The 10,767-nt window shown below is 46.7% G+C and overlaps 1 protein-coding gene across 1 annotated transcript in view; it reads left to right on the top strand.

Moving 5' to 3' along the window:
* Window positions 1–10,767, top strand: part of LARS2 (leucyl-tRNA synthetase 2, mitochondrial) — a 56,639-nt gene that overhangs the window by 1,202 nt on the left and 44,670 nt on the right. Inside the window, exons 2-4 of the mRNA XM_010131558.1 lie at window positions 269–397; window positions 8,867–8,958; window positions 9,320–9,380. Of these exons, the coding sequence (XP_010129860.1) occupies window positions 269–397; window positions 8,867–8,958; window positions 9,320–9,380 (282 nt within the window). The remainder of the gene's footprint in view (window positions 1–268; window positions 398–8,866; window positions 8,959–9,319; window positions 9,381–10,767) is intronic.

The following is a 10,767-nucleotide window of genomic DNA, read 5'->3' on the forward strand; positions in this document are numbered from 1 at the left end:
TTAGGCTTGTGTCTGTAATTCTGGCAGCACCTCTCCACATACACACACCGGACTGGGCCAGCGCCCGATTCAGCAGAATCACACATATCAACAGAAATTAGTGAGGCTGCAGCCTGGTAAAACATCTCCACTTGCAGCCCCAAAGAATCAGATCTGATAAACTTTGGTGTTTCTCTTCATGGTACTGTGTAGTTTAGAGTGTGTGCATGTGTGATCGCAGTGAAATGGGACCTCACCTAGTTACGACTCTCTAAACATTTCTTTCTAGAAATCAAGACCAAAATTTTATGTGCTTTCTATGTTCCCATACCCTTCTGGAAAGCTTCACATGGGCCACGTTCGCGTCTACACCATCAGCGATGCGGTAGCTCGGTTCCAGAAGATGAGAGGGATGCAGGTAAGAGCCGCAGTAGGACTGGGTGGGGTTTTGATGTCACAGTGCGTCAGGAAATCAGTATTTTCTGGAAGGTTTAGTGGGAGCATATGCTACAGGCGCATAGGTAGTGACCTGTGGAACTTGGAATAGGGAGATGTGAGACTTCTTTCAAATGGCTGGTGGTCAGAGCCTGCAGTTGATAACACAGTTCAGAGCCATCTCAGAGTACAGCGGACGCTGTGACAGCCACCTGAGGCCGTTGGAGTACGGCTCAGTGTGGCTGAGGTGTGAGGGGTTGCTGAAGACCCTACTGCTGGGTGGGACCATGGGGGAGGAGAAGGTGCAGCCAGCGAGGTAAAAGTGAGCTGCCACGTTTGGTAGGGGAAAACATTCTGAATCTGGGAATCAGTAGGGAGGAGGACCATGGGCAGAGAATCCTCGGTTTGGAGGTAGGGAACAACAGGAAAGAAACAGCCGTAGGCAAGAATCTGGGATGAGAGTCAGAGAGGAACTCCAGCTAGGGAGAAGGAGCAGCTCAAGAATGTCAGAACCTCAAAAGACGGTGAAATGGAGAAATCGATGTTAGCTGCTGCTTGTGGTACAAAGTGCAGTTCCCTCGCTACGAGCACTGAGGAGGTGTCACGTTTCCTGGAGCTGTCCCCATCCATGAGACTCCAGGTGTTGATGCTGCATTATTCAGTGTGCCGCCTCCCCCAGCGCTGCGCGTTCTGTGCCAGCGATGAACGCGCCGTGCACCCAGTGCGTGCTGCTGTGCAGAGATGCTCTGAAATTACAGCGAAAAGAAGGAACTGCCGTGGAGTGTCAGTGAGGAAAAACCCCCGGCAGCTGCTGTAGCGCTGATCTCTCCTGACTCCTCCCAGCCACCAGAACTTAGACCTCACTTTAAACAACAGACCTAGCTAGGCTCTTGAAGTGTCCTTTGATTCTCACTCGATGTTAAGACCATGGGAGGAGGTGTTTTAGGGCACAGCTCATATCTCATCGGTAAATGTGGAGATAAATGCTGGGTGTCTGTTCAGAAGGAGGAAAACTCGCTTTCTCTCCTAGCTAAAACAAAGTGAAAATAATTGTCCGCCAATTGTCCCGTAGGTGCTTGGAATGTGAGGGAAGTGAGCGCCTTTGGGGGAGACTTCCAGGGAAAATGGAACGGTGGTATAACGGCAGTGAAACAGCAGAGCCACTGTGAAAGCAGGGTTTTATTCCCACGGGGACCTGCTTTTTTCCAGAAGAGTTTTGAAAGCCTTTTAAAGTTCTCAAATCTTGCATTTCAGCTTATTTTTATATTTCACGTGCAAACGACTCTGAAGGGTATTAGAGTGCCCGTAGAACATGCTGAATTTCTGTAAATACGGGGATCTTCTGTGGTGTTAACCTCTTCAACCATCTGTTTGTGAGCAAAGGTGGGCAGCCAGAGGACTTAACCTGCACCTCCTGTCGAGAGGATTTCACCTGCACCTCCCTCAGCTGATTTCTGAGCTGCCACGTTAGGGATGTACCTTCACTTGCTGGAACTTCCATTTACCTTGAACCCCCCTTGCTTCATCATGCTGATTCCCCCATCACTTAGAATCAATGGCTTGATTATTGATTTTCCCCTGGCAGTTCATTTATCAGCCTCTGGCTGTTTGCTCTGGCCGTGTCACGGCTGTACAATCTGTTAAAGATGTCTTTGTTGCAGTTGTAGGCTATTCTTACCGCACATAAAATGTGGTGTTCCCAAGACACTGTTTTTTCCTATGTTCAAGAAATTACTGCAGTTCTTCAGTACATAAAGAGAAAGAATGCCGTAGAAACAAAAACATTAGTATGCACAATTTGGAAGTTACTAAATTGATCTTTCAAAAACTATTTTTTTCTTTCTGGGAATTCAGCCCTAATATTGCATATTTGAAAGCTCAGGCACTGCTTATTATCCCAAGTACAAATTCTCTGTAGAAGCAAATGCATTTCTGTATTTGAGGCAGGGTAAGTTCAGGATAAGACTGAGTGCTAATGTTGATTAAACTTTGCTTCCATCATTTCCAAACTGGAAAAATGGAAGAGGCATTGGCTATAATCTTAGGAACTATTATCTCTGTGTGTAGATGTAGAGCTGACCCTGGTTAGCAGGTCATAAGATGGTTCTAGAAGTGGTGTGGGTGGGTTGAAAGTTTGTGAGGAAGAACAATGGGCAGTTACGTGAAAAATACAAGTAAAACTATTCGGACTTCGAGTTCCCTGGGAAAACTTCAGCCTCGCTGTGTGCATTTGGTGTCTAATAAACAGCGAGAGAAAACACCAGGGAAAATACAGCTAGTGTGTGTGTGGTTGGTTAGTCTGTGTGGTCAGGAGCAGCGTGGGCTGAATGAGGTGGGGATAATTTTCTTAGCAAATGCCTTAATGAGAAAACAGCAAATTAGTTTTGTATTGATTTAATCGGAACAGGCGAGAGTTGGCGTGTTTGTTGTAAAGCCCAAGTCAGGGTGAGCTCGGCTGCCCTCACCCAGGGACTAGAGCTCCGGGAGGGAGTCAGGGCTGACCTGTGGAATGCGGTCGTGTGAGTCCTTCATAGTGGAGGTGGTTTGAAATCTGCACCAGGAAAAGGTTAAACTGCTTGGGTGCTGGTCTCTTTGTTTTCCTAAAACAGAACATTGGTATTTCATTTTTCTAGCTGGAAAAGGTTTGTTTCAACTAACGTGTTCTAGAGAGGTGACCCACGCTGCACACCGCTGCTGCTCACCAGAAACCTGTGCTGCACCAGTGCTTTCAGTGGGGAAATAAATATTGGTTGCTCTTGTTTTTCCCCCTCCTTGTTTTCGGAAAAAATAACTGCTTCAACATCAAGCTGTAGGTGATACTGGTGACTGATGACATGGGAAATGAGCGAAGCAGAGATCACTGAGCGTGAATGCCCTGAGCCCGACCCTTGCCAGAATGTGTTATGGGTTTTTCTTGAAGCGTAAAAGTAAAACCATTTTTGTGTGTGGAGAGTTCTAGTCACAGATCAACAAACACATGTCTTTAAAAACGCTATGAAAAAATAATGTATATACTTTAAATTGCAAATTTGTGTCCGTTAATAAACGGATCCAGAAGCAGAATGTGCGGTTTCTGGGGGTGTTTTCTCCGTGCATGGACAAACATGGAAGTTTTGTGAGAAGTTTAGCGGTTTCCTATTCATTATTTGAGAGTGCTGTGTACAAGTTATAGAGGTATTTGTGGTGGTTTGTCCTGTGGCACGTTTCCAGGCTGCTGCTCCTCGGGGAAAAAGTACCTGTCGTTGCTTTAAGATGCTCTCATTATCCTGCCTGATAACTCCCGAGGGGTGATTTGTGCCTCTCAGAGGACTGAGGACAGTTCCCTCGGCAGGCAGTGAACAGCCAGTGGTTCGGTTTGATAGCACCTAATGAGGTTTTGAACTGGCATCGATACCTCAGGGGACCTGGGCAGGAGGGAGGGGGAGCGTTGGGACAGTCCGGGGGGACAATCCTGGGCACTAGGGTCAGAGTTATTAATTTGTACTTCAGCTGCCCCTGATAGGTGGGATTAGAATGTTGTCAGCAATGGTTCCAGAGTATCCCCAAATGCCTTAAAGAGCGTTTTCGTTTTATCTTTTTTCATTTCAATTGGATGTATTTTCATTAATTGTTTTCCCTTTCAGCAGCGAGTCTTAATACTCTTGAAACTGGAAAAGTGAGTGGTCTGGAAGAAGGCAAGTTTAATTAGAGCTTTATAATTAATTCATCAATAGGATGAATTATTTCAATACAGCTCCATTTTCTGATCGTCATTAGCTGCTATTCACCGTTTTTTAGTGTGAGGCTGTTGTGTCCTTTTGCCAGGTTATTTTCTGCGCTATAAACCAAGTGGAAAGCGAATTCCTCTGTGAATTGAATCATATTTAAATTCAGTTTCCCTGTAGCAAGTACTGAAGGTGTTAATGAGCTCACTCGGTTTCCTTTTGGAAGAAAAGGAGAAAACGAGGCATTATTTGAAATGCAATTTTGTCAGACAAGGATGTGTGAGATGGAGGTGGCGAGAGACCCTTTTGTTTCCCAAACGTTTGTGGTCGTGTGCGGACAGAATAATTTCTCATATTTTGTCTTGTGAGAGCAGGAAATAAATGAGAGCATTTCATAAGCAGAGTTAGGTTTTGATAGGAATCCGTGTGGGCTGATTATTTTTTAATTCGAGCGCTGATAGGCAGCGCTCTGTTGCAGAGCAGCACTGCAACAGTCCTTGCCAGAACCTACACACAAATTCATGGTTTCAGCCTGGTTCCAGGGTGCCTTGTCTGCTTCGGGGGGTTTTTTGTGTGGTGGTGGCAGTTTTCAGCGGTTGGGTGACGGTGTTTGTTACCCAGCACGCTTAGAAGACAGCCTGGGCTGTGTTCAGGTGGAGGTCTTGTATCTTAGACGTGTTGTACCCGTCCCCTGCCCAGGACCACGTCCCTGTACCTGGCTGGTGAGCACCAGCACCTCTCCTGTCAGCCTTTCTGGGTTGGCTCACGCTGCCTGGGGCAGGGGCTCTGGCTAGATGCAGGCATGTAGACTCTGCTGCTGGGTTCAAAGCACTGGTCTGTCAGCGAGCCTCTTCAGTTTTGGTTTCCTCTCATCACGCATTCTCTGAAATAAATGTGTTTATTCACAGGCATCTTTGACCCTGATTCTGCTGGCTTAAAATTTAGAATGCATCAGTCTGGATTAAGGAGGACACGTCAGCTCCCAGTGTTGAGACACTGAGCGCATCAGGAGAGCAAACAAGCTCTTTGTTTCCTTACAAACACGGAGGAATATTCGCCAACTCATCTGTCCTCGTTGTGTTGACAGAGGCAGAGAACCGAGTGATACGAGTCGATTGTCAGCTAATGTCGATCTCACCTGCTAATGTCAGCGTGATGGGCTGATTGTTACAGCAGGGAACGGATGAAAATCCTGGGAGGGGGAGCTGGGATCTCGGGAATGAGTTAATGGAGTTCCCGGGTCTTCCTCCGCTCTATCCCACAGCCGTGTTAAGAGCTGTAGCCATCGCTAACCACAGATGTTAGACCTTGCCCTGAAACGATTCTTAAAGCGATGCTTCGAGCTAATGTGAAGTCGGAATCTTTGGGATCTGAAACGTTTTGAGATGCAACTGTTTTCCACTTCAATCATCTGCTCCTGAGAAGGCAGCTCGCCGTGGTAGTGGCCAAGCTCAGCGTGGCAGCTGCTGAGCTTGCCGTGGCAGTTACCAAGCGCTTTAGTCCCCACACGCCAATTGGTCACTCCCTGGTGACTTTATGTTCCCGTGCAAGGCACGGTGTGTCGAGTGGTGGAAAATGCTGGTCTTCCACAGCTGGTGCTGCCTGAGCGTGTGAGCATCTGAGGTTCTTAAGCCGTGCAATCTGTGTTCAAGAGTAACCTGGTAATCTTAACCCTTCCACTTTGTTGTGGAGGAGAGAACACGTGGTTGCCTTCGGTGATCATACCGGCTTCTGCCACCGTGAACCGACCGGCGCTCCAGCCTGCCTTCCCTCACCAGGCGCAGGCACCCTCGGACGCCGGCAGGTCTCCTGTCTTACAAGAGATGTTCATTACTTGATTTAGTTCCTCCCTGTGGCTTAGAGAAAATACTGTCTGTACAGAGAAGCGATGATGGGCAGAACCAGTGAGCAGAATCGATCCCTCCGTTGCGTAAGGTCTAGAGACGGCTGTCGGGAGTAATCAAGTCAGCGATCAGGAAAGCGGGTGACTTGTTTTTCTTCTGCCTGTCTAATGCTGGAGGGAGCAGCCACTTTTTTCTGCTAGGTAAAGCCTATCACCAAACCATCGCAAAATACCCCTTGGTCTTCAAAATTGCTTTCTTCCTATTTTTTCTTTGTTTTGAACAGTCAAACAATTTCTTTATACTTTGTGCCAACTTCTGAGGTGTTAGTTGTGTGTTTTCTTCCCCTATTCCATGTCTCTTGAGATTTTTGCTGCTTCTCAGAACTCCGTAGCTCATCTCAGCCTCATGGTTTATGTTGGCTCAGAGGTAGGACGTGACGCCAAGTGCTGGGTGGCAACCGTGGCATTTTAACTGCAGGGACGTCACGTACCTCCCCGCCAGAAGCAGCCGACCCGCTGTTGACACAAATGCGTTTCGCAAACCTTTCAAATCCGTTCACGGCAGAGAAGTAAAAGAGACAATAAACTTGAAATAACTTCCTAAACCACTGTGCGTGATACATTCATCTCTATAGCAACTACATAAATAGATCTATCCGGGAGATTAATTTGAGGATATTTTTAATGTCTCTTGAAATTCAGGTTTCTGATTGAAACTCGAATCAGCGCACTTCTTCAGCCCTGGAGCTTGAAGAATGCTGCCGGGGGTTAAGTTGAACTGTCTTTGGGATGTGATAAGTGAATATGCTGTACGGTGTTTTTAATAGACGTGCTAGAGCTGGGGAGATGTGCGTGAGCAGATAACTCCTGCCCGTGCTGGTGGTGCGGGGATGAAACGTCTGCGCAGAGCTGGCTGGAGCAGCACCAGCCCTTCTGGGGAGCCTGGAGCCGGCAGTGAAGCTGTTCTTCCCACACCCTTTGCTCATGGGCGTGAGAAATGAGACTGTGCCTTGCTTTGGGCTGCCTGTCTGTATCCAGGAGATCGTCAAACCTTACAAAAAATAATTGAGAATATGTTTTCTAATCTCGCTTGATGTGTAGTAAAAGAAGGGATGCAAAGGTAGGGCATAAATAAGAGAAAATAAATATTATATGTGAGAAAACAACCTGGTTTATTTCATCCTTTCTGCTCAGACAGGTCATCAGCAACAGTAGCGCTCAAAAAGAGCTGAGCTGCAGAAACTGGTGTGTTCTTCAGGGTGTCGTTAACTAATCCTGTTGATTTGAGTTGACATAAAATTTTCCTGCTTTCTTTTTTTTTTTTTTTAGACCAATAGTTTTGATTACGGGGGTGGGGAGGAGAGGGCTGAGGGGTCCACAGGTGGGTTAGGCTCCAAGTGAGATTTTCCGTGTAGCACTTAGGACATGGAGAAGTGTTTAGTATTGTATCGTCTGCCCCCGTGATACAGAGAACAACCACCTGGCTGGTGATGGTAGCACAGAGGAGCGTTCTGATTTCTGCTGGGTTTATACATCAAAACTGTGCTGTGCACAGACCCCGGCTTGCATCGCTGTTGGTCCCAGGTTCCTGCGTCTGGGGGTGCTGCACCAGCACAGTGACAATACGCAGCAGGTTTAGCTTTAGCTCAGCACTGGGAACGAGATGCCGAGGAGTCACCTCTGTTCAATCCTGCGGCTTTTATACCGAGCCGGTGCTCAGAAACATGTCTGTAAAATATTTTTTTAGGAAAGAATTTATTGAAATCAGATTGTGGTAAAGAAGAATAAAAATAATTCAAACCAGGGACAAAAGCAGCTCTTCCGCTTCCCAAACCAACAGGTTTTTCGTGTGGAGGTAACAGTGGGATGCGTCGTGCTGGCCGTGCCTTCTGAGTGCTGGCTGCTTACGCGCCTCTGCACAACAAAGTCTTTATACAAAAGCCTATTTTAGGGGGTAAAAATTTTGATTTCTTACCCCCTGTAAGATGGTGATCCTAACTCAGTCACATTTTGCTGTTGTCGAACTTGTGTAACTTTAGTCGTAATGATTGACTTTACCCACAGTTGCCGGAGTAAGAACCGGGATTGGTTCTGCCGGGTTTCTAGTATACCAGTGCGTTCAGTGCCTGCATCTAAAGCCCTGGCCTGCCTTTCCCTCGTTATTAAACAGGGTTTTTTGAATACTTTCTGCATTGCTGGATGATTTTTCTACATAATTTGCATGTTAACAGGAAAGGTAGGTATCTATTCAACAGAAATCATCTATCAGGTTCTGTGGTAAACGTTTTCTTCCACCTTTGTTTGTTTGTGGTCATGAACGATGGTTTGTCAGTCTATATTTACAACAGATATTTTAGTAAAATGTGGCTAAAATGGTTTTCCCCATCCTCTTCTTTTTGTCTGTTGGATTGAAGGTTATCATCGAGTATTTTTCCTTTTTTTCTTGAACAAAAAGAAAAAGCAGGCAGCCCACCGGGTACAGTATCAAACTGGGCTCAGTGAGTTTTGCCGGCATTTTCCCCCTTCTTAGGGGGAATATTTGATTCTGTTCAGCCGGAGCATCAGCTGCTAGGTTTGACCACCACGGAGATTTACACAGGATGGGGTTTTGTCGTGGTTAACCTGGCATCGACATAGTCCTGAGGATTCATTCCGTAACACTTTAAGCTCCCTCTGACATCGAGCTGTAGATCGCAGGTGGGTTCAGCTCTCCAGGCTGACCTGGCCATGGCTGGCATGTCTCCGAGGGCTCCGGCTCGGACAAAGCAGACGCTGAAACGCAACACGCGGTTTGTCCATTATCGGGAGGCACAGCGCGGCTGGTTCGGTACTTGGAGGCCTGCGTGCGGTGCTGCTGCCGTTCCCGGAGGTGACGCGAGACGGTGTTCTTCCTCTCTGCTGGCAGGTGATAAATCCAATGGGATGGGACGCGTTCGGTTTGCCAGCGGAAAATGCAGCAGTTGAACATGGGCTTCACCCTGCAAGCTGGACACAAAGGTAGTTCCTAACGCGTTTCCTACCGGTACTGGGGCCACCATCAAGCAGATAACTAAGATAACGAGCAGCGATGCCTCAGGAGCATCCCCTGCCAGCTGCAGAGCCACATTTGCTTTGCGGTTATGCTGGAATCAAGAGGAGAAAAACTGTTGCCTTGTATCACAGGCCCTGACACTGAACCAGAGCACACGAGGGACTTCGAAAATTGAGTGTTCTGACAGTCCCTTGGTTTTGACTGATAGAGAGGAGTGCTTAGAGGTTAACCAGCGCTTGTGACTTCTCAGAACTTTAGAAGCACCTGGTTTTAAATATGGTCACATGATAGAAATATTTAAAGTGAATTTTTGTTTTTATTTTGCAGTAATATTCAACATATGAGGAAGCAGTTTGATGCACTAGGTCTGTCTTTCACGTGGGAAAGGGTAAGTTTGCCTTTTTTAAGGGATGCTGCTTTAATTTACTGTGTGGGAGTGCATGGAAGAACATGGGATTCCACCTTCTAAAGTCTATAAAAGTGACCAGTTGAAGCTGTTAGACTGTAAAATCGAGCTTCTCTCAAGCTTTTTGTCAGATTTCTCTCACTTCCACCATACTGGTATCACCTTATAATCTCAAGGTTTAGGAGAATCTTCTCTTTAGAGCAATTTTGGTTTTGCATTTGGCTTTTTCTCTCTGCTTTCTCGGCACTGTCCAAGTAGTAATTTCCAGTGTGAGAAGCCAGGCAACAGTGGAAACACCAGCGAATTGAAGTCAGTCACCACCTTTATATTCTCACCAACAACCATTGCTTATCGCCGTAGTGTGACTCTGAGTAGAGCCGTGGAGATGCTAATCTTGGGTTTTTCTAGCAGTGCAGTCGATCTGAGCAGCAGCAGGATTAGTTTTCTGGCAGTCTGAGACCTGCCATCTGTGTTCTCTAATCTTGAGGTTGCTTATTTGTATGTCTTGCATCTAAAAAACCACGTTCCGTCACGTCGTAGATATGGCAGGATTTTCAGTATAAGCCTTTTTAGTAGGATTTTAGTTTTCCTGGCAGCCAAAGTCGCTCTGGAAATTAAAGGTGCTGTGAAAGGTTCGCCACGCTCATCCTTGGCAATTGTTTGCTTCTATTTGAAGCTGTTGGTGTCTCAGATTTTCTGTGTGGGATACAGCGATACTTCAGAACAGTGAAATCGGGGTGGGGGGCTGGATTATGGCACACACACGAGCTGAACGCTGCGGTTGCCTTGCAAGAAAAGGGAGACAATTCCTCTCTGTACCTGGACTTTTGTTTAACCCTTCCCTCGTGAGAAGAGGTGGAGAACTGGCAGCACTGAAAACCACGGCTGGAAGTATAAGTACACCGGGAAAAGGCGTTTGTCGTCTCCGTGCCTGTTCTTTGAGGCTCACCTTCACTTTTTCAGTGAGCCATGACCTGATTAGTGAACCCGCAGAATCCTCTGAGGGCTTGTGGAAAGGGCCGTGGTACTCCTGGTGACTCAAGTCTGCGTGGACACTTGTGGAATTGAAATACTTCAGGATGCTCTAGCACATAGTGTGTGGTTTTGAAAGGTAAGATTTTAAAACAGCTAAAAAATGTTCCTCAGAACATGATGAATTTTAGAGTTTTCCCTCGTTAGAGTATGAGTTCGGTTTTGCTTTGCCTTATTAACTGGAGTAAGAGCAACCCGAGTGGCAACCATTAGAAATAGAGATGTTTGTTCACTGCAGAAGGTGTGTGATGCCCGGAATAGATCCGTTAGGTGATCCTCAAGGCACAGATCTTTGAGCTAGCCATGACGGACCCGCGTGTGGCAGCAGGGTGACGTA

Source organism: Buceros rhinoceros, unplaced genomic scaffold, assembly GCF_000710305.1.
Source record: "Buceros rhinoceros silvestris isolate BGI_N320 unplaced genomic scaffold, ASM71030v1 scaffold14682, whole genome shotgun sequence".
Classification (NCBI taxonomy): domain Eukaryota; kingdom Metazoa; phylum Chordata; class Aves; order Bucerotiformes; family Bucerotidae; genus Buceros; species Buceros rhinoceros.